The sequence below is a fragment of the Ranitomeya imitator genome, chromosome 1 (assembly GCF_032444005.1).
Source record: "Ranitomeya imitator isolate aRanImi1 chromosome 1, aRanImi1.pri, whole genome shotgun sequence".
NCBI lineage: Eukaryota > Metazoa > Chordata > Amphibia > Anura > Dendrobatidae > Ranitomeya > Ranitomeya imitator.
Genome location: NC_091282.1, coordinates 51792886 through 51818047, shown reverse-complemented (window position 1 = coordinate 51818047; position 25162 = coordinate 51792886). Strand labels below are relative to the sequence as shown.

At 40.3% G+C, this 25162-nt stretch overlaps 1 protein-coding gene across 2 annotated transcripts in view; it reads left to right on the top strand.

Moving 5' to 3' along the window:
- SKOR2 (SKI family transcriptional corepressor 2) overlaps positions 1 to 25162 on the top strand; it is a 60993-nt gene that overhangs the window by 15964 nt on the left and 19867 nt on the right. For both annotated transcript variants that reach the window (XM_069745348.1, XM_069745350.1), the window contains exons 2-5: positions 627 to 2431; positions 2772 to 2829; positions 11397 to 11471; positions 19998 to 20063. In XM_069745348.1, the coding sequence (XP_069601449.1) occupies positions 671 to 2431; positions 2772 to 2829; positions 11397 to 11471; positions 19998 to 20063 (1960 nt within the window). In that variant the 5' untranslated portion in view covers positions 627 to 670. The remainder of the gene's footprint in view (positions 1 to 626; positions 2432 to 2771; positions 2830 to 11396; positions 11472 to 19997; positions 20064 to 25162) is intronic.

The following is a 25162-nucleotide window of genomic DNA, read 5'->3' as shown; positions in this document are numbered from 1 at the left end:
TATTGTTTACAAATGCAAATTATGGCTACAATGTAACAATATAAAACAGAGTGTTTAAGAAGGAAACAAATATAGATGGATGAACAGATAGACATAGATATATGATAGATAATAGATATAGGTAACGGAGAAATAGATAATAGATAGATAATGGATAGATAGATAATAGATAGATAGATAGATAGATAGATAATAGATAATAGATAGACAGATAATAGATGATAGATAGATAATATATAGATAATAGATAGATGGATAGAAGATAGATAATAGATAGATAATGGATAGATAGATAGATAGATAGATAGATAGATAATAGATAGATAGATAATACATAGATAATAGATAGATAATAGATAGATAGATAGATAGATGATAGATAGATAGATAGATAGATAGATAGATAGATAGATAGATAGATAGATAGATCGATAGATAGATAGATAGATAATAGATAGATATTTTGGGGCAAATGTATAACCTGGTGTCTAATTAGTGGTCATTGACAGCTGAAAAAAATAAAACTTTAAGAATCATCCATCTGTCTTTAGTTTCTCGTATTACCCTTGAAATATTTATCTTTTTTTATCTAGAAAAGTCTAACATTTATTTTTTTCTTATTTTAGGCATTACCAGAAAGAGGAATTTCCTTCATCTGGGGTGTGGAGAAATGGCCACGAGCCCACTAACAGCTGCAAACGACCACCTTTTACCCTCTCCTCCAATCTCCTACCAACAAGACTCCCTTCAGTCAAGAGTCGGTCACTCTAACATGAAACCAAACCAAGTCAGCCAAGTCACTCTGTACGGCATCCCCATTGTATCGCTGGTCATAGATGGGCAGGAGAGGTTGTGCCTTGCCCAAATCTCTAATACACTCCTGAAAAACTATAGCTACAATGAGATCCACAACCGGCGGGTGGCCCTGGGTATCACCTGTGTACAGTGCACCCCAGTTCAGCTGGAAATCTTGAGAAGGGCAGGAGCAATGCCCATATCTTCCAGAAGATGTGGAATGATTACTAAGAGGGAGGCTGAGAGACTGTGCAAGTCCTTCTTAGGAGAAAACAGACCACCAAAGCTTCCCGATAACTTTGCATTTGACGTTACTCATGAGTGCGCATGGGGATGCAGGGGGAACTTCATCCCAGCGAGGTACAACAGCTCCAGAGCTAAGTGTATAAAATGCACCTACTGCAACATGTACTTCTCCCCAAACAAGTTCATTTTCCACTCACACAGGACCCCAGAAGCGAAATATACCCAGCCCGACGCCGCCAACTTCAATTCATGGAGAAGACATCTAAAACTTTCAGATAAAAGCCCTCCAGATGAAATGGTCTTTGCCTGGGAGGACGTCAAAGCGATGTTCAATGGTGGCAGTCGTAAGAGGGCTTTAAGTCATGCACACTGCCAAAGTCTTGGCGCCGTAAAGGCATCCAATGGGATCTTGCCACACATGATCGGGCAAGACCTCAACCACAAGAGGCCAAGGTTCGAAGAAGAAGAAGAGATAGAGAGCAGCAACATCCCAAACAAGGCCCAAAGAAGTTACCCTGTCATTCCAGTACCTAGCAAAGGATTTGGCATGTTGCAAAAATTCCCAGCCAGCACCCTCTTTCCAAGTCCATACACCTTCCCGGCCTTTGGCCTGTGTCAGAAAAAAGATGACACTGATGCAGTCAACGGTCAGAAAACCAGTGCACTGTCAGGACTATTCTGGCCTGGTAGAAAAGATGCATTTTACCCTCCTTTTTGTATGTTTTGGCCACCAAGAACCCCTGGTGGACTTCCAGTTCCTACTTATCTTCAGCCTCAACCCAGCGCCCTTACTTCCATCACAGACAACCCAACCTTGAGACAGGCCTTCCTAGAGCTGGCGGACCAGAGTGATGCCAGTAACCTCAGCAACACCGGTGACAACTTGTTTGAAACTGAATGTTCCAGCTCCCCGGTGTCCAGCGACATCAGACCTTCCTCTGAATCCAGGACCAATGTCTTGGATGTACCTTCTTTCCCGATTAGAAAACAGAGCTACCACTCCGCCTTCCGACCTGTGGTCAAAGACGCCGAGAGCATTGCCAAATTGCATGGTAGCCTTGATGACTTTCAGAACGACAGGCATGTGTCTCCCGGCACTAGCTGCAGTTACCAAAGTGACAGCTCAGACTCGGACGAAGAGCAGGAGGTAGATGTGGAGACCAATAAGCCGACCGGCGAAGAGGAAGAAGAGGAAAGTCTTAGCAGTCAGTTTTTGCAGAGCAGAGGACTGGTAGAAAGCAATGAGAAAACATGCAAAGATCGTTCCCCGTTCTCCAGCTCAAGGAGCGACACCCAGACGGAGAAAATTGAAAGCGCAGAACATCCTTCTTCCACCCCAAAAGACTCCAGCCCCCGTCATGCCTCACTGGAGGAACCTTGCTACAAAGATGTAAATATTCCCTCAGGCTTCACAGCTAATTATTATTATTTAAATGCAGCTTTAGGCTGAATGGGCGATGTCTGCATAATAAGATTGATAACTAGATGCCCTACAGGAATGAAATCTTCAATGTGTTTAGCTCTTTAACACAATGCCACCGAGAGCAAATGCTCTACATGCAAATAAGCCCCATATGGTACCTAGCCCACCCTATATCCCATACACAATGAGGGACTGTGCCGATAATGAGTTCACCTCCACCACCGAGACCCTGACATGTTTGTTACCCTGCACCTACATGTACACCTCTCCTCTATACCTCCCTATATCTGACCTTTCTTTCTCGTAGACACAGAAAAGCAAAGACGACAATGGGAACTTATCCTCCAAGGAAGACTCCTACTCAGGTAACAGAAGCCATGGCCTCGCAATAACCTATCCCTGCCCACTGAATAGCCGTATGGCACCAACATTGTAGTAGGGATGTCATTTGCTTTGTATCTCTCTATGGCTTCATTGGCATCCAGAAAGTTTATGGATAAACGTAAACTGCAATATTGTGACATTTCATATCTGCGAATGGAATTGTTATGTATCTATTTTCTGAAATCAACAAGGGTTAATACTTCTATGTCCTATCCATCTACAGTATTCATCTATCTATCTATCTATTATCTATTTATCTATCTATCTATCTATCTATCATCCATCTATCTATCATCCATCTATCTATTATCTATCTATCATCTATCTATCTATCTATCTATCTATCTATCTATCTATCTATCCATCTACAGTATTCATCTACATATCAATCTATCTATCTATCTATCTATCTATCTATCTATCTATCTATTATCTATCTATCTATCTATCTATCTATCTATCTATATATCTATCTATTATCTATCTATCTATCATCTATCTATCTATTTATCTATCTATCTATCTATCTATCTATCATCTATCTATCTATCTATTATCTATCTATCTATCTATCTATTATCTATCTATTATCTATCTATTATCTATCTATCTATTATCTATCTATTATCTATCTATCTATCATCTATCTACATATCTATCTATCTATCTATCTATCTATCTATCTATCTATCTATTATCTATCTATCTATCATCTATCTACATATCTATCTATCTATCTATGTATTATCTATCTATCTATCTCTCTATCTATTTATCTATCTATCTATCTATTTATTATCTATCTATCTATCTATCTATTATCTATCTATTATCTATCTATCTATCTATCTATCTATCTATCTATCTATCTATTATCTATCTATCTATCTATCTATCTATCTATCTATCTATCTATCTATCTATCTATCTATCTATCCATCTACAGTATTCATCTACATATATATCTATCTATCTCTCTATCATCTATCTATCTATCTATCTATCTATCTATCTATCTATCTATCTATCTATCTATCTACCTATTATCTATCTATCTATCTATCTATCTATCTATCTATCTATCTATCATCTATCTATCTATCTATCTATTATCTATCTATCTATCTATTTATTATCTATCTATCTATTATCTATCTAATATCAATATTTATCGGACTATCCATGAAATTAAACTATATCTATCTAATATCCTCTCTTCTACCTACCTGTTACTTTATCTCGCTAACTAATAGATAGATAGATAGATAGATAGATAGATAATAGATAGAAAAAAAGAAAGAAAAAAGAAAGAAAGAATGGAAGCACCACTCCAAAAAAAAAAGTGAAAATTATAGGACTTTAATGATGGCCCATGTGGCAACGTTTTGGTTCTCAAGCTTGAGAATGGTTCACACTATGAATAGAAATGTCGCCACACGGGCCACCATTAAAGTCCTATAATTTTCACTTTTTTTTTTGGAGTGGTGCTTCCATTTTTTGTTTTCACTGTCCAGGTTAGGCGCAGGCAGCGGCGTAACTACAACAGGTGCAGGGGTTGCAATCGCACCCAGGCCCTGAAGCCTAGGGGGCCCTAAAATTCCGTTTGGCCTATAATAGACTATTGCTATTAAAGATTTAAAATATTTGGGGGCCCCGCTGGAGCTCTTGCATCGGGGCCCATGAGTTTCAAGTTACGCCACTGGGCCCAGGCCAATTTTCTCTCTCTCTCTACATATATATGTATATATATAATTTATCTATTATCTATCTATCTATCTATCTAATAAATCTATGTATCACCATAGAGCAGACAGTATTGCAGTAATATCATGTCTAGTAAGTCCTGACCTATGAGATCACCATTGGTCTCTACAGCTCACACGTCCGTCTTTCTGCCTCCATTAACCCGAGAGGTCGCCCGGCCACCACTGTTATCACATGTGCTGCAACTAATCAGGGCTGGATGGTTTTCGGGAATAGTGTCACGCTTCCCCTACATCTCCCCGGCCGGTGTTACCTGCAGTTAGGTATATAATTGCTCCTCTATTAATACAAAACCCTGTAAACCGCCATATACCGGCCACACATACCGGAGCAGCAGAGTTGACATTGTCTTTTGACACATTGCGGCTAGTTAGCGCCAGCATCCGGGATTTTTCCATAAACCTACTACTAGGCTTAGACTTGTAGTGCATGCCTTGGGTAGAATTAGACATCGTCTAATTTTTGTATCTTCTGCAGTCGTGTTCATGAGAGCAGTTTACAATACGAAAAAAAAATCTTTATAAAAGTCCGATAAAATACAATAGACGAACATCTATAGGCGCCGTGCAAAGGAGTGATAGAAATACTACAATTTACTGGTCCATTGGAATAGTACAGAAAATTAGGTCAACTGATTAGCGCACGCTTAAAAGTAATGATCAACAACTGAATCGATCAATCAAGAATGAGGCATCATCATTACATAAACGCCGTCCCATAAAATTCATATTTTGTCTTAGAAGTGAATTACTGGTTTGCTTAAGCCATTGCCGTATAATTATAGATTTAAATGGAACTTTTCAAAATATTTTAATTTTGAGGTTAATTTCTCCAATCTATGACCAAAGTATCGATCTTCTATCTACTGTATCTATCAATCTGTTTATTTAATATCTATTATCTATCTAATTATTATCTATCTATTATCTATCATCTATCTATCTATTATCTATCTATCTATCTATCTATCTATCTATCTATCTATCTATCTATCTATCTATCATTTATCTATCTATTCTATCTATCTATCTATCTATCTATCTATCTATCTATCTATCTATCTATCTATCTATCTATCTATCTAATATCTATCTGTCTATCTATCATCTATCTATCTATCTATCTATCTATCTATCTATCATCTATTATTTATCTATCTATTATCTATGTATTAATATATTTAGGTATTATCTATTATCTATCATCTATTATCTATCTGTAAATTATCTATCCATCTATTTCTCCTTTATAAGCTTTAAAAAATGTACAATTTTGCAAAATGACAGGAAATAAAATTTTCACCAGTTTGCTCCGCTCTGACAACAGCTGATCTGCACATTACATCTATAGCAGTTTTTAATGTTTTCTTTTGCCACCTAATTGGTACTATTTAGTATTTTTGGCTAATTTAAGATCCTTGTGAACTATGGGGCACATAATGGGCATAGTCTTGCAATTGTTTTGCGATGGTGATCAGAAAAGATATACAGTAGCTATTTTGGGGTATTTTAACTGTTTGTGTTATTCTTTGGGGGATAGAAATCTATATCCATCTGGAAACTATTAGCAAGTGGGGTAACTGTGACTGTAGACAGATCTTATTCTCATTTATTTATTGCGAAAATAACTCACCTTATTAACACAAAATACTAAAAGCAGGGCTGGGACTACAATTTTTAACAACAGGTTTCCTTTCCTTTTTCTAACTACACTAATATTCACAGACCACACACAGTTACACTCCCCTCCCTCACCTATGAAATTAAAGTAATTGTTCAAAAAATTATTGGTTTTCCTGCAGTCCTATGTGACACCGCAAATAACACACAGTAATACCTATTTGAGTACTGAAAATGTACTAGGCGTTATACAAGTATTTCATAAGATTACAAAATCCGCACAGATTACTCGGCAAAACCCAAGTAAGACTCCTGTTTCTCCTGCCAACATCAGTACATGGATTCAGCACTAGAATCACCATCAGGACATAAATACATTGCCAGAGCCATCATCAGTGCATGAATACATCACCTAAACCACTATACAGTATATATACATGTATACATCACAAAAACCATAATTTATATGTAAATAAAGTACCAGAACCGACATCAATATAGGAATACAGCACTAGGGCCTACATCAGCACAGGAATTTAGCACCAGAATAATCATCAGTGCATGAATACATTATCAGAATAAACATCAGTACATGCATACATTACCAGAACCATAATCAGTACAGGAATATAGCATCAGAAAAATCAGCGGTACAGGAATACAGCACCAAAATCACTATCAGTACATAAGCACAACACCAGAACAATCATCAGTACAATCATACATCACCAGGATAATCACCACTGCATGAATAATGCACAGAAAGCACAAACAGCGCATGATTACAGCACCTGAATCACCAGAGGTATATGAATACAGTTACATAAACATTATCAGTACATGAATACATCACCAGCCCCACTATCAAAACATGAATACATACCCAGAACCATATTCAGAATATGAATATACTATCCGAAGCACTGTCAGTACATTAACACAGAAAGAAAATAACTGTAAATACATGAATATACCAGAACCACCATCAGTACATGAATATCGTGCCAGAACTAGCATCAGTACGCAAATACAGCACCTGAACCACCATCAGTGCATAAGTACAGCACCAGAACCACCTTCAATGCATGAATGACCATCAGTACATGAAAATATTATCAGAACCACCATCCGTACATGACTATATCACCAGGACCACCATCAGTACATGAAAACATTGCCAGAACCACATTCAGTACAAGGCTATATCACCAGGACCACCATCCATACATGAATTACATGAATACAACATCAGCACCATCATCAATACATGAATGCAGCACCAAGCTTAACTACAACAAACAAATGCAATGTCAAGTCAGCTCTCACCATATGCAATTTTATCAATTGACAAAATGACAGCCCCCGAGGAAGCCCAACGTCGGGGCTGCTTTCCAGGACATACTGTACACTGGCACATACTTTATGGGTAAGATCAGTATCCCTTTCTAACCTCTCTTTTTTTCTGGCTATGAACACATTATGTGCTATATAAGTTGTGTTTGCCTGGAGGATATAACATTTTAAATCTCTGCATTCTCTTTTGCACTTTGCACTTTTTGGATTTACTTGCACATGATTAGATCTGCAGAGCAAATTCATATGGGCATGCTGATTATCTCTTTGTGGTGACCACAGTGTTTTTGTCCTTCTCACACGAGCTCTGGATGTACTTTGTCTTTCAAGTCTGTATGTATTATTGGTTTACGATAGTGTTAATAAATAGAATTATTTTTTTTAAATATAAAGAATTTGCGTTTGGACTTTATACTCCGCGAACTGTTGTAGGATCTATATCAAATGAACCTACAACTTCCAGTATGCCATTTACAATGATAAGTAAATGTTGGGAGTTGTTACCAGCCATTATCCGAATGTGGACTACACAGAAACCACAGTAATGACTAGACAAAGTCTCTGATTGGAGTCGTTCTCGTTCTTTTCTTCTCCATCTTGTCCAGACCCCATGATGACTTTTTACCTCCACCATTAGTCTCTGTAAACTTCCATCTTCTCTGGCATTCTGCATAGAACATCCTGTCCTTAAAAAATAACATTGTCCTTATAATGCCTCCACAATAAAATTATCTACTTATGCTATGCCCCTGAATAAATAATTACCTATCACTTTGCTCCCTGTATAAAATATGACCCTCACACTGTCTCCCTTGTGGTACCTAACCTTCACACTGTCCTAATGAATTATAACCGCCACACCATCCACTCATACGAACTATTGCCTATACACTAACCCTCCTCCACAATCTTCTGATTATCACACCATTCCTCCAAATCTACCTGAATATAATACCATGCTGCTCCATGTTGGGGCAGGAGCTGATAAGTGCCCCTCAGCCCCTGCAGCGCTGGCTCACATATACTGTATGTTCAATTGTATTTGCTTTGTAAAGACAATAACAAATTGAATCCAGGAAAAAAAAGTAGGTTGACATCCAGCTTTCTACTAGTTCATTGAACTGGTTGTCATTTAAAAAAAAACATTTTGGGTGAACTGCTGAGGATCAACTGAATCTCATCCCTGAGTTAAAGGGTTATTTTATCCTTCTGGCTGCAGGAGCACACCGTTCCCTTGCCTTTTGGCTTCCTGCTATCCAAGGGGTGGTATTCTCCTGGCTGCAACCTGGACCAAACTGTGTTCTCTCAGATACGGTTTATAGAGGCAGCATTGTCTCTGCAATATCAGTGCCGGGACTCTGAAACTCACCAAGTCCAGCAATTAAGCTGGTTTCACAGCTGCGATTGCAAGCTTTATAGCAAAGAGCTTACAAGCATGAGTCCTTACCCAAGATAAAAACGAAAAGAGCAAATGCCCTGTAGTAAATAAACAGCAATAGTGCATGAAAATAATATAGGGTACTTCGATTAACATAATTTTAATAAGAAAAAGCGTAAAATCCATCTCACCGCCACGTCAAGGTGACTCTACTCGGGATGGTCCTAACCTCTAGAATTAAAACCTTACCATATGTTGAATCACGTAAGTGTGAATAAGGGCTGAGCAGGACCAAGACCCTGACTAACGAACACCCAGCCATGGGGACCTATATAAATGCAATGTTCAGCTCAAAGAAAAGGGAGGCCATGCTCTTATTTGCACAGACTGCAAAAACCTGAAACAGAAACCTAAAGAGATGAACTGGAATATACTGTAAGTTGACATTGGCCACTAAACAGACAAAACGCAAGATAAAAGCAAAATTAATTTCATAGGGTACTTAGTTACCATAATTTTGATAAAAGAAAAAAGTAAAAGCCATCCCACCGCGTCAAGGTGACCCTATTCGGAACTGTCCTAACCTCTAGTATTAAAGCCTTACCATATATCAAATGACGTAAATGTGCATAAGGGCCGAGCAGGACCGTGACACCGACTAGTGGACACTCAGCCTTCAAGAGCTATATAAATATGTCCTTGCCTAGGAAACCAGCCACTTTGATACACTGCAAATAAAATGCAAAGCTGCTTGTTTTTACAAGTGCTCTGTAATTTTACCCGTTTCAGAAGTTGAAACAATCCCTTTAATGAGCATAAAAATGTCAAAGTCAGTCTACTCTGATTAATTTTTGATTAGAAAATTCTTCTATTTTCCACCCTTTTTGTGGGAAAAGATTCAGTATAACTTGTAATCTATTAATTAATTCCTATTTGCCCTGGGCTTAAGAGTCCAGTGGGCGGTCTTATTATTGATTGACACTTTTTTTTAAGAACAAGCCTGAATATGAATTTGCTCAGCTCTTCCTGCTGCCTGTAGATCATATCGTATAATTAAAGTGGCAGATTCCATTTAACATTTGAGGCTGTGTGCACACGTCAGGATTTTTTCCTGACATAATCCTGAGAATTCTGCCAGAAATCCGCTTTTTTCGCGCGGATTTCCCGTGGAATTTGCGCGTTTTTTGCGCGGATTTTTTGCGGATATTTTGCGTTTTTTTTTTATTTTCCGGAATGTCCTTTTTGATAGGAAATCCGCAAAAAATCTGCAAAAAGATAAAGCATGTCCGGATGTTTTGCGGTATGCGTTTTTTTTGCGGAAAAAAACGCTAACATCTGCACAAAAAATGCGGAATGCATTCTAAATGATAGGATGCATAATGTTAGCAGTTTTTTTAGCGGATTTATAGCGTTTTTATGGTGAAATTCCGCAAAAAAACGCTAAAAATCCGGACGTGTGCACATAGCCTTACCCTACAGTCTCCATCCAAAAAAAGCAAAATATCCCCCATAGGAAATCCAGACCAAATTTTAACTATTTCAACCAATCATCTATCAGAATATACTTTGAGCATTCCATAGTGTAACTGCTAGGGGTGTATACCGAAATCATATTACCCTATAGTTAAACTCAGAATGGGTCACACTTAGAGCTCAACCAAATGTGCTTTGTCTTTATTAAAAAATAATTCCCATTTCTATTAACGTCCAAAATGTTGCACTGATTAGTCTCATAATAATATATCTGTGTAGGGAGCTATATTTTTTGACTTGATGGATGATAAAAATCTGGCTGCTATCAGTCACCACTAGGGGGAGCTCACTGCATTCAAATTGTTTATAGCTAGGAAATGTATAACTCTGTCTGCAGTGAGCTCCCTCTAGTGGTGACTGCAGGTAGCTACTATTAGAGTATTATGGCTAACAAGTGAAGCAGTTCATTGCCGGCCCTCCCTATATATACTATGGCTTTATAAAAAAAAATAATTCCCTTCCTATTATCGTCCGAAATTTTGCACTGATCAGTCCCATAATATATCTGTGTAGGGAGCTATTTTTTTTGACTTGATGGATGATATAAATCTGGCTGCTGTCAGTCAGACTCACCACTAGGGGGAGCTCATTATTTATAGCTAGGAAACGTATAACTCTGTCTGCAGTGAGCTCCCTCTAGTGGTGACCGCAGGTAGCTACTATTAGAGTATTATGGCTAACAAGTTGAAGCAGTTGATTGCCGGCCCACCCTAAAAGTTGTAAATTTGGCCTTTCAAGTTGAGAAATATTTCCTTTAGATATATTAATTTTCCTGTCCTACATTTTTATCTAATTACCCCGGCTTACGTAGAGTGACTTATTAGTGTCCCCCCTTGCGTTATATATGTAGATGAATGAATAAAACCGCCACTTAGTGCATATCTATATATTTTCATCGTAGATAAAAGCAAAGAAATGCATTTTTATGTCACCGAATCGGACACCACGGCGGGTGAATTCTGGAGAGAAATACCAGGTAAGATATGACGTTTCCCCCCCCCTAGAATGTTCCAACAGAGGGAAAAAAAAAATGATTAAACCCAGAATAGAAATAGAAAAAAAAAAAAAACGAAGACAGAGTTAATAGCAAGCGGATTATTAATTGCGGAGGACGAGTGAAAGAGGCTTTTAGGACCATATACGATGAGGCGGCGCGCGGAAGGCAAGAATGACAATAATTGAAATGTTCCGTACAAACCTTCTATTAAGAAGGATCACAGCTTATTGCTTTTCCTATCTGTCAGACAGACATTAAAGGTGTTTTATTGCGTCTTTCCCAACATTTATATTATCTGCATGATAATGATCTCTGCACAAAATGTATAATACATTTACAAAAATTACATTATACAAATTAAATGAAACCACCTTTTTACTGATTGCTAAACGTCTCCGAGGGCTTTACGGACGACGTGATTAGAACTTGTGATACCAACTTGTCTATGGCGGGGTCTTAAGGAGAGGCTCGCTTTCTTGGGAGCAGGGAATCTAATTTCCCATTTATGTAATGCAAACTGCCTTGGCTTTGACTATTCACGGTTAATTGACTGTCAAACGAGGTTGTTATCCCGAGGCAATGTCTGCAAATTTGCCTGTCAAATGAGACAGAGAGTGCAAGCAGCGGAGAGAGCGAGAGAGAGTGGCAGAGAGAGGGGCGCACTCAGCAGCCGGAATAGGGGGACGGCGGCTCTGGGAATGGCTGGGGTGCAGCTAGGCTGTGTGACCGCCGGAGGACGGGGACCGCACTTATGACTTTATTGGGGGAGTCAAGCATTTGTTTCCCCAAAAATACAGAAAACGTGTTTTTATAGAGAATTATCACAATGCATCCCACACTGATTATATATTTATATATTATGTCTCAATATATTCATTTATCATCTTTCTATTTATATATCATCTCATTATTGATCTACTATAAATCAATTATTTATCTATTATCTATCTGTCAACTATTTATTTATCATCTATTATCTCACTATCGATTTATCATCTATCTATTATCTAATATCTATCTATCTATCTATCTATCTATCTATCTATCTATCTATCTATCTATCTATCTATTATTTAATCTCTATCTATTATCTATCTATTATCAATTATCTATCTATTATCTATCTATTATCAATTATCTATTATCTATCTATTTTCTATTATCTATCTATCTATTATTTATCATATACAGTTGGGGAAATAAGTATTCGATCCCTTGTTGATTTTGTAAGTTTGCCCACCGATAGACATGAACAGTCTATAATTTTTAAGGGTAGGTTAATTCTAACATTGAGAGATAGAATATCAAAAATAAAATCCAGAAAATCACATTGTATAAAGTACATAAATTTATTTGCATTTTGCAGTGAGAAATAAGTATTTGATCCCTCTGGTAAACAAGAGTTAATACTTGGTGGCAAAACCCTTGTTGGCAAGCAGAGCAGTCAGACGTTTTCTGTAGCCGATGATGAGGTTTGCGCACATGTCAGGAGGAATTTTGGTCCACTCCTCTTTGCAGATCATCTCTAAATCATTAAGATTTGAGGCTGGCAACTCGGAGCTTCAACTCCCTCCATAAGTTTTCTATGGGATTAAGGTCTGTAGACTGGTTAGGCCACTCCATGACCTTAATGTGCTTCTTTTTGATCCACTCCTTTGTTGCCTTGGCTGTATGTGTTGGGTCATTGTCTTGCTGGAAAGACCCATCCACGACCCATTTTTAATGTCCTGGCGAAGGGAAGGAGATTGTCACTCAGATTTTACGGTACATGGCTCCATCCATTCTCCCATTGATACGGTGAAGTAGTCCTGTGCCCTTAGAGAAACACCCCCAAAACATAATGTTTCCACCTCCATGCCTGACAGTGGGGATGGTGTTCTTTTGGTCATAGGCAGCATTTCTCTTCCTCCAAACACAGTGAGTTGAGTTAATGCCAAATACCTCAATTTTTGTCTCATCTCACCACAGCACCTTCTCCCAATCACTCACAGAATCATCTAGGTGTTTATTGGCAAACGTCAGACGGGCCTGCACATGTGCCATCTTGAGCAGGGGGACCTTGCGGGCAATGCAGGATTTTAAATCTTTATGGTGTAATGCGTTACCAATGGTTTTCTTGGTGACTGTGGTCCCAGCTGCACTGAGATCATTAACAAGTTCCCCCCATGTAGTTTTAGGCTGATCTCTCACCTTCCTCATGATCAAGTATACCCCACGAGGGGAGATTTTGCATGGTGCCCCAGACTGATGTCGATTGACAGTCATTTTGTATTTCTTCCATATTCTTACTGTTGCACCAACAGTTGTCTCCTTCTCACCCAGCATCTTACTTACGGTTTTGCAGTCCACTGAAGCTTTGTGCAGGTCTATGATCTTGTCCCTGACATCTTTATAACGCTCTTTGGTCTTGCCCATGTTGTATAGGTTAGAGTCTGACTGATTGAGTCTGTGGACAGGAGTCTTTTATAAAGGTGACTATGTAAGGCAGCGGTCTTTAATGCAGGTAACGAGTTGATTAGGAGCATCTAACTGGTCTGTAGGAGCCAGAGCTCTTAATGGCTGGTAGGGGATCAAATACTTATTCCTCACTGTAACATGCAAATACATTTATATAATTTATACAATGTGATTTTGTGGATTTTATTCTTGATATTCTATCTCTCAATGTTAAAATTAACCTACCCTTAAAGTATAGACTGTTCATGTCTTTGTCAGTGGGCGAACCTACAAAATCAGCAAGGGATCAAATACCGATTTCCCCCACTCTATCTATCTATCTATCTATCTATCTATCTATCTATCTATCTATCTATCTATCTAATATCTATCCTCTATCCATCTATCTATCTATCTATCTATCTATCTATCTATCTATCTATCTATCTATCTATCTATCTATTATCTATCTATCTATTATCCATTATCTTTCTATTATCTATTATTTATTAATCTATCTATTATCTATCTTTATCTATCTATCCATCCATTCTTTCAAGTAAAATAAATAAATATCTCTGATACAACCACCTAGATTTATAGGGGTATTTAATAGGATTCCAATATGTCATTCAAAATCTGATCAGCATTTTCTTACCTACTTATTGCACTAGTGCAGGGCCGGACTGGAACTAAAATTCAGCCCTGGCATTTAAAGTTACACAGGCCCACTTGTCACATGGTGACTGTATAATATCTTGTAGGCAGGGCCGGTTTTAAACAAAGTGGGGCCCTAGGCAACGTTTATAATGTGGCCCTAAATGCTAACATATTGCACATCACACAGAAGCATTTCGGTTGTATTTACAAGCGCTGAGTTCAGGCAGCTAAATGAGTTTGATCGACAATACTGAAGTTGTTCAACACTTGTTTCCCGGCCTCTTTCCACCAGCTGAGGAATAATGATTGGACATCATGTGATGATCACTAATAGATCACTAACAGATCACCATAAAGTATCATGTTATCAGCAGCACATCTACAGTTTACGCTGGCAATGTGCTGCTGAGAACAAGGATTTTTGTTCCAGCAAAAACAATCTGAATATGCAGCATTTTACTTGTTTAGTAAAGTACACCCCATAGTCCTCCATATATTATAATGTGCACCACACACAGTCCTCCATATAGTATAATGCACTCCCTATAGTCCTCCATATATTAAAATACACTGCTCAGTCCTCCATATAGTATAATACACTCCTCATAGTGCTCCATATAGTATAATACACTCCTCATAGTGCTCCATATAGTATAATACACTCCTCATAGTCCTCCATATATTATAATGTGCACCACAGTAGTATACAGCACACACAGCCCACGTAGTAGTATACAGCACACACAGCCCACATAGTAGTATACAGCACACACAGCCCACGTAGTAGTATACAGCACACACAGCCCACGTAGTAGTATACAGCACACACAGCCCACATAGCAGTATACAGCACACACAGCCCACGTAGTAGTATACAGCACACACAGCCCACATAGTAATATACAGCACACACAGCCCACATAGTAGTATACAGCACACACAGCCCACGTAGTAGTATACAGCACACACAGCCCACGTAGTAATATACAGCACACACAGCCCACATAGTAGTATACAGCACACACAGCCCACGTAGTAGTATACAGCACACACAGCCCACGTAGTAGTATACAGCACACACAGCCCACATAGTAGTATACAGCACACACAGCCCACGTAGTAGTATACAGCACACACAGCCCACGTAGTAGTATACAGCACACACAGCCCACGTAGTAGTATACAGCACACACAGCCCACGTAGTAGTATACAGCACACACAGCCCACATAGTAGTATACAGCACACACAGCCCACGTAGTAGTATACAGCACACACAGCCCACATAGTAGTATACAGGACACACAGCCCACGTAGTAGTATACAGCACACACAGCCCACATAGTAGTATACAGCACACACAACCCACGTAGTAGTATACAGCACACACAGCCCACGTAGTAGTATACAGCACACACAGCCCACGTAGTAGTATACAGCACACACAGCCCACGTAGTAGTATACAACACACACAGCCCACGTAGTAGTATACAGCACACACAGCCCACATAGTAGTATACAGGACACACAGCCCACGTAGTAGTATACAGCACACACAGCCCACGTAGTAGTATACAGCACACACAGCCCATGTAGTAGTATACAACACACACAGCCCACATAGTAGTATACAGCACACACAGCACACGTAGTAGTATACAGCACACACAGCCCACATAGTAGTATACAGCACACACAGCCCACGTAGTAGTATACAGCACACACAGCCCACATAGTAGTATACAGCACACACAGCCCACATAGTAGTATACAGCACACACAGCCCACGTAGTAGTATACAGCACACACAGCCCACGTAGTAGTGTACAGCACACACAGCCCATGTAGTAGTATACAGCACACACAGCCCACGTAGTAGTATACAGCACACACAGCCCACGTAGTAGTATACAGCACACACAGCCCACGTAGTAGTATACAGCACACACAGCCCATGTAGTAGTATACAGCACAGCCCCCCCACCCCCCCAGAGAATGGCCCCACAGTCCAGTTAAAAAAAAAAAACACTCTCCTCGTGCTCGGGATGCTCCCTGCTCCAGTCTCGGCGGCTGCCGCTGCACTGCCTGGCACACAGCAGGAGCGTGATGATATGACGTCATCGCGCACCCGCAGTGTCAGCGCGAGGCAGAGCGGGGAATGATAGGAGAGGGAGGGTCGTCAGACGCTCTTTCCTCCATCATTGCATTCAACTGTACCGGCGTCATAGACGCCAGTATAGTTGAATGTGGTGGCGCTGGCGGGGGGGCGAGTTGGTGCTGGCACCGCTGACAACGGCACAGTGTGCAGCGACCCACTACTGGCACCGGCCCTCCTGGCATTTGCCAGAACTGCCCGATGGCCAGTCCGGCCCTGCACTAGTGATCTCTGTAATACTATAGTCTAAAGTTTCTAAGCAGATTTATAGTATTAGGCCGGAGTCACACTACAGCGAGATACGGCCGAGTCTCGCAGGTTATAAACAAGCTCTGGCACCGGCACTCCGGAGCGGAGCGTGCGGCTCCATGTATTGCTGTGCGGCCGCATGCTCCGCTCTGGAGTGCCGGTGCCAGAGCTTGGTTTTAACCTGCGAGACTCGGCCGTATCTCGCTGTGTGTGATCCTGGCCTTACACAAACTGTCCAAAACCTGGGCAGAAAGCTCGTGTTATACCAGAGCCCCTGTCCTAACACATGGAGCCATTTTTGCATTTTTCAACTAAACCTATTGTGTAAGAAGAGCACCCCTAGTGGTCAAAATAATGCAACTACTCATGATCAATGCCTCAAACTAGGACTTGCTCCCTCATAACAAGCAATCATGTTTTAGTTAACAATGTATGTTTTATGTGTTTTTTTTCTGACTACATACTCACTTAAGGCTTTGGACTTCTTCATATAACGATTTTTTTTGTAAGAAAATAAAAAAGAAAGTTTCAAATCAGATCAGACTTGAATGGGTTGTCAACAGGAAAAACTACTGAAGTGTAACTTTGACCTAATTCTGAAAGATTGCAGCACTTAAAATAAAAAAAATAATAAAAATTAGTCTTCGGGAGAAAAAGTCTGTGGGGCGGCTCCACACAGTCTCGTCCCTGCCCAGCTCAACATAATTGTCGGGTTACTCTGGAAAAGTAATTTATTTGCATAACATCAAGCTTATGTAATTAATTCGTCACCCATAATATGGAAAGGGGGTCACATTACAGGGGGAGACTCAAACACAGCGCCCCTAGTGGCTAAACCATTACTAACAGCAGGAGCTGAATAATGTACTGTCACCCTGCTTTTCTACAGCGACATCACTTACCAGTAGGATAAAGAAAGAACGCAGAGAGAATCCCTCACTTTGAAAAACTTAGCATATCCGTATGCTACATGGACATCCAATTGATTGAATTGAGAACTGTGTAATACCCTATCTCACCTGCGGAGGCGCTGCAGGGAAATTGAGAGCGCGCAGTCGGGTTCCATCAGAAGTTCTAGCTGTTCACTAGGGTCCTAGTAGTTGGAAATCTCGCGGTCAGCTTATTGGCATACAGTAGTGCCCACAAAAAGGGTTTGTCCAGTGTGAAACACTGGTTTAAATGTATAGCGAATATTTCAGTATAATAATTTTTTGAGGATTAGGCTTAAATATCTACCTAAAGTCTCAAGATTTTTTAAATCTAAAATTCTGATTAATATATCATGAGTCAACTTCGATTTTCTCATACACTCTTCCAAATTCCCTGCTTCCCTTCACATGGCCATAGAGGTAAACCAATAATCTTACTTCTTCCAGCCACCACTAGAGGGAGCTCTAAAGCTCACGGAAGAAAAATCTATTACTGAGTCCAATGGGAGTTGTATAAATCAATCTACAATGAGCTCCCCCTAGTGGTGCTTGAAGGCACTTAGATCTTTTTATGGGATTTAAAGTGAATTTGTGAGCAGGTTTTTGCAATGTAATGTGAGAGCTGCATGATGTAGGGGCTGAGATCCTGATTCCAGCGATGTATCACTCACTGGGCTGCTTGGTGCCGTTTTGATAGAATCCCTGTTTTCGCTATTGCTGTTGTAGATGTAGCAGTACTATGAATTCTGAGCCCCGCATAACCCCATCCATGCCACTGATTGGCAGCTTCCTGTGTACATTGTCAGCGATCTACCAATCAGTGGTAGGGGCGGGGTTACACAGATTAGCTGGACTGGTTTGCACATGAGACCTAGTCCTGCAGTGATAATCTCCTGCTCATAAAACACTGATTGTATTGAAACTAAAACACATAACCTAATAAGTGATACGTCCCTGGAATCAGGGTCTCTGTCTCTACATTATGCTGCTCTTAGATTAAATAGCCAAAACCTGCTGACAGATTCCCTTTAAGAATAACAGACCCTAAACCGCATTATAAATCCCTATTAAGAATGAATCAGCAAATAATTTTGGATCAAGTGTAATCTAGATAATAAAGAAAACAGGTCTTAGGCTGAAATTAAAATACATTTTAATATTTATTATTACTATTATTATTACTATTCTTTTTCCTTATGTTGTTGTTTGCTTATTTTACTTTTTATTTAGTTTTTTTTTTTACATTTTATTCTCATTTTTATGTTTTATGTCACTTTATTTTTTCTTCCGTTTCATTTTTTTCTCCATTTTTCTACAAAGTCTGAATTAAAAAAATCCAGGTATAAATTTACTACGTTATAACAAGTCCTCGGCGATACATTGTGGCCCCATATACGAATTCTGAACCGACGCAGTAATATTTTCACTGCTTTCCTGGTACAAAGTCCTTGGTGCAGTTATTACATAGACATAAAGTTAATGTTGAATCTCACAAAAATAAGAAGAACCGACCCCCCCCCCCCAAAAAAAAGAAAGAAATAGCGGGACATCTGCGCCCATAACGTGTTTAATTAACTTTTGCATCATGTTCTCAGTGGGTCACGAGCGAAACACTGATCTTTCTCCATCTTTGCTTTAATAACTTGTTGAAATGTTGGCATAAAAGGCAGAATATAAAAATTCCGAGTGAAGACATAAAACGCGCGTCGAGGTCTCCCACCCATCACTAACAGATGCCAATATCTTTCTTGACAGCCAACACTAAACATGTAAAAAAGCTACAAAGCGAGAGAGAGACGGTGGTTAATCCAACGAGCGCGCGCCGTAACCTCATCCCCCGCCTGTGGCAACGCGCCACGCGAATGGGCCCTTAAAGTGAAATTTATGTCGCCTCTTCTCTGCCCGGGAAACTGTTTTAATCTTGAAAAAGGCAATTTACTTGACTGCCATAAAAGCGGACGGGAGCCAAAAAGGGAGTACGAAATAAATGTGGGGAAAAAAAAAAAAGAAAACAAAGTCAACAAACTCGTTAAAAAGACGTTTCGTTTTTTTATGTTTTTCTGTTTTTTTCTGCAGGAGAAGCCGCTCAGGACAACAACTCATCAGAAGGTCTGAAGAAGGATATGGGGACCATGGGGAAAGGTATAATATCCAAACTTATTCCTCAAATATCAGCAGCATCCGACCCCATAAGACATAAAACTACTATCGACGCATTTCAGACCTAAATAACCTTAAAAAGAATGGAAGTGTGAAACGCGTTAGTTTTTATTTTCCTGATTGCCAGGATATAAAGAGTCTCTTGATGCCATCCGATGCCAGTCTGTGCTATACATTATTCCATAGGCAGTTATTGGTTCCCACAGTGGCCATCCAACATGGCATCCAAACTTTCAGGGCCAGGGAGAACATATTTGACAATGGGGTACATAAAGGAGAGACATTCCATAACAAAGACCGAATGAGACCCCAATATTGTCCTTAGTTTTGTTCCCCGGAAGTGTCCACCTCCAAGACCTTTCCCCGACCATTGAGGTGTTCGGCTCACAGAGGATTGTGTAGACTGTATGCAACTGTAGCAAACCCTCAGCTGTAAGGATTGCCAAATCTTTATGGGTTTTCAGTGTTCATCTGTAAGTAAATGGAGAGACGCTGATTTACTTCTAGACTCAATAACTTGGATTTTCTGCTCAGTTTCTGTTCCAAAAATATGAAGCAAAAAGACATCAAGTGCTCATAGCCAGAGACTAACATTGTAGCAAAACCTCAGCTGTGAGAAGATTTAGGATTTTTCACTAAAACATTTGGCCCTCCAGGTGAATATATTTTTACCTGCAGAGATCTACGAGGACTTTCAGGACTGCATAGACCGGCGTTGATGGATTTTGTTGATGCTGCTGCTGTTTTTGGCTCAAAGAGGAAAGTCTGCGCCAAAAACTATTGCAGCAAACACTCAACTGTATGGAAAGGGAGTGTGGCATCACAAAATGGACTATTGTTTAAATCAGGTTTTTGTGTTAAATGGAGGTGAGCTGTGACATCAACTATTGTGCATGGAGGATACTGTGTTATCTACTGTATATAGAGGTGTTATCAGTCATTGTACAGGAGGAGGAGGTGAGCTGTGACATCATCTATTGTGAATGGTGGATCCTGTGTTATCTACTGTATATAGAGGTGTTATCAGTCATTGTACAGGAGGAGGAGGAGGTGAGCTGTGACATCACCTATTGTGAATGGTGGATCCTGTGTTATCTACTGTATATAGAGGTGTTATCAGTCATTGTACAGGAGGAGGAGGAGGTGAGCTGTGACATCACCTATTGTGAATGGTGGATCCTGTGTTATCTACTGTATATAGAGGTGTTATCAGTCATTGTACAGGAGGAGGAGGTGAGCTGTGACATCAGCTATTGTGAATGGTGGATCCTGTGTTATCTACTGTATATAGAGATGTTATCAGTCATTGTACAGGAGGAGGAGGTGAGCTGTGACATCAGCTATTGTGAATGGTGGATCCTGTGTTATCTACTGTATATAGAGGTGTTATCAGTCATTGTACAGGAGGAGGAGGTGAGCTGTGACATCACCTATTGTGAATGCTGGATCCTGTGTTATCTACTATATATAGAGGTGTTCTCAGTCATTGTACAGGAGGAGGAGGTGAGCTGTGACATCACATATTGTGAATGGTGGATCCTGTGTTATCTACTGTATATAGAGATGTTATTAGTCATTGTACAGGAGGAGGAGGTGAGCTGTGACATCACCTATTGTGAATGGTGGATCCTGTGTTATCTACTGTATATAGAAGTGTTATCAGTCATTGTACAGGAGCAGGAGGTGAGCTGTGATATCACCTATTGTGAATGGTGGATCCTGTGTTATCTACTGTATATAGAGGTGTTATCAGTCATTGTACAGGAGGAGGTTAGCTGTGACATCACCTATTGTGAATGGTGATCCAGTATTATCTACTGTATATAGAGGTGTTTTCAGTCATTATACTGGAGGAGGAGGAGGTGAGCTGTTGGAACGCCTGCCAGGGCCGTGGGGTACTCAGTACCGGGTACGGTACTTAAAGGGAGGTCTGTGGCCCTGGGCGCCCATTTAAAAGGAATGTCTTTTAAGGGGTGCGTGTAATAATAATAAAAGTTCATGACGCCACCTGTGGTATTCGGTCAGGGATGACCAACGCTGCTTAAAGGAGTCTGCTGGGGTGATGTTATGGCAGCTGGGATGGTATGACTTCCCACATGTGAAACTTGGTCCCCAGGGCTTCCGGTGTAGTAGGGACAGGTGGTAGGTGGTGTAGAAAGAAACAGAGGACACAGGGTTGCAGTCCCTTTACCTCTTTACTGTAGAGTTTAGGCAGCCACAGTCCAAGGTACCGGATCAGAGGAACTGGTATGGTCCAGCCTGTTCAGAAGCGAATCTGGAATCCCCTTTACCAGGTGGGGTTGGACACCTTCCTTCTAATGTTGTGGTGTAGTCCCTTGCTGCCTTAGGCCTTACACAAGGTCCTCATGTTCTCTCTGTCCCCCTTAATGTAGGACACTAACCGGTACGACAGGTAACTCAAGCCTTTTTACAGGATCTCTATCACGACCCGGGCTCTATCTGTTAATGTGTCCTTGGGTGTTAATGGTGGACAGGTAACTTGAAGTCCAACTGTCTGCCGGTTTCTGCTGTGAGACATAAAATACTGCACAACCTCGGTCTTCCGGCTACCAGTATCTGCACTCAGCATGGAGGAAGCCCACTAGCATCTTCTCTCTCCAGCTCTTTACTTTGCCTTTTGATTCTTTTCCTCCTTCACGCTCTCTACAACTTATTCCGTCTTTCTCTCTCCCTTCCAGGAGCTGCAGCGCCTCACGTGGCTACACGGCCCCTCTCTTTCCTCTCTGCTCTGTCTCTCTGACAGACTGACCTAACTTCCCCTCCAGCCAGAATATATATATATATATATATATATATATATACTGTATATATATATAGGGGAGCCACCCACAAACTGGATCAGAGCTCCCCCTTCTGGTTCTGGCCTGGAGTAAGAACATGTTGCATGTTTGTGATACCTGATAAAAGGGATCCTAACTCGCTTCCAAGCATGACATCATTCTCCCCATTATGAATGCAATGCCACTGTAACAACCAGGGACCTGGGGTGTTATACTGTGACATCATCTATTGTGAATTGTGGATCCTGTGTTATCTAAAATATATATAGAGGTGTTATCAGTCATTGTACAGGAGGAGGAGGAGGAGGTGAGCTGTGATATCAATTATTGTGAATGGTGGATCCTGTGTTATCTACTGTATATAGGAGGTTATCAGTCATTGTACAGGAGGAGGAGGTGAGCTGTGACATCACCTATTGTGACTGGTGGATCCTGTGTTATCTACTGTATGTAGAGGTGATATCAGTCATTGTACAGGAGGAGGTGAGCTGTGACATCTATTGTGAATGGTGGATCCTGTGTTACCTATTGTATATAGAGGTGTTATCAGTCATTGCACAGGAGGAGGAGGTGAGCTGTGACATCTATAGTGAATGGTGGATCCTATGTTACCTATTGTATATAGAGGTGTTATCAGTCATTGTACAGGAGGAGGAGGTGAGCTGTGATATCACCTATTGTGAATGGTGGATCCCGTGTTATATACTGTATATAGAGGTGTTATCAGGCATTGTAATCTTGCCTCTGATGATAACGAGCTTGCTGTACATTCGGACAAGGACAAGAAGTATGAGCCTTAGATAAGCCCTAGTGGCCAGTGTGAAAGTTGCAAAATTATATTCTTTAATAAAGATCATGATTTGAAAAAAACATTGTCAAACATGTTTAAAAAATACATATAGCACAAGAACCCAATTAACCCCTATCTGACATCGGGCGTAATAGTACGCCGATGTCAGACACCCTCCCTTTGAGGTGGGCTTTGGCTTTGAGCGCACATCTTCTCCAGCACATGTCAGCTGTGTTGAACAGCTGACATATGCCTCTAACAGCCGCTGGTGGAATCGCGATCCATCCGCGGCTGTTAACCTATTAAATGCAGCTATCAAACTCTGACAGCGGCATTTAACACATGCTTCCAGCAAGCGCGCCGGAAATCCCGCCCATCAGCGCCTGTGTGCATGTGGAGATTCCCTAACAATCAGGCAATCCCCACATGTATTCAGGGTATGTGCACACGTTGCAGATTTCCTGCGGATCCACAGTGTTTTTTTCTGTGCAGAAACGCTGCAGATCCGCAAGTGATTTACAGTACAATGTAAATCAATGGCAAAAAAAAAAAATGCTGTGATAATGGTGCGGAAAAATCCACATGGAAAACGCAGCATATTCAAAAAAGGACCATGTCACTTCTTTTTGGGGATCTGCTGCTTTTCTGCACCCATTCCATAATAGAAATCCGCAGGAGTAAAAAAAGGAAGAAATCTGCACAAAATTCCGCTGCAAATCCGCAAATAAAACGCACAAAAAAGGGAAAAAAAGGCGCAGATTCTGGCCTGCGTTTTCTGCCAAGAAATGCAGAATTTGCAGAGAAAATTGCACAGTCAAATCCGCAACGTGTGCATATAGAAATACTTGGAGACCACCCGAGCATGCATTGAGAAATCTCGAGTAACGAGCATACTCGCTCATCACTAGTCTCCAGCAGACCTCTATGGTTGTCACTGTCGGATTCCTATGAGCGCCACCCGATGGACGGCACTCATAGCAAGTCAGTAATTCTGCTACATACAGGCGATCTGATCATCGCCTGTATGCAGCAGAGTTGATCAAGTTATGGCAGCTTCTAGCCTCCCATGGACACTATTGAAGCAAGCCAAAAGTGAAAAAAAAAAGTTTTTAAAGATATTTAAAAAATGTAAAAATATAAAAGTTCAAATCACCCCTTTTGCCCCATTCAAAATAAAACATTAAAAAAATCAAACACACACATAATTGGTATCGCCACCTTCGCCCGATCTATCAAGAAAAAAGAATTAACCCGCTCCCTAAGTGGCGTAGCAAGAAAAAAAGTCAAAATGCCAGAATTACATTTTTTTTGTCTCCGCAACATTGCATTAAAATGCAATAACGAATAATCAAAAGATCACATCTGCACCAAGATGATGTCATTAAAAACGTCAGCTCGGCATGCGTAAGATAAGCCCTCACCCGACCTGAGATCATTAAAAATGGAGACGCTACCGGTATCGGAAAATTGTGCATTTTTCTTTTTAACAA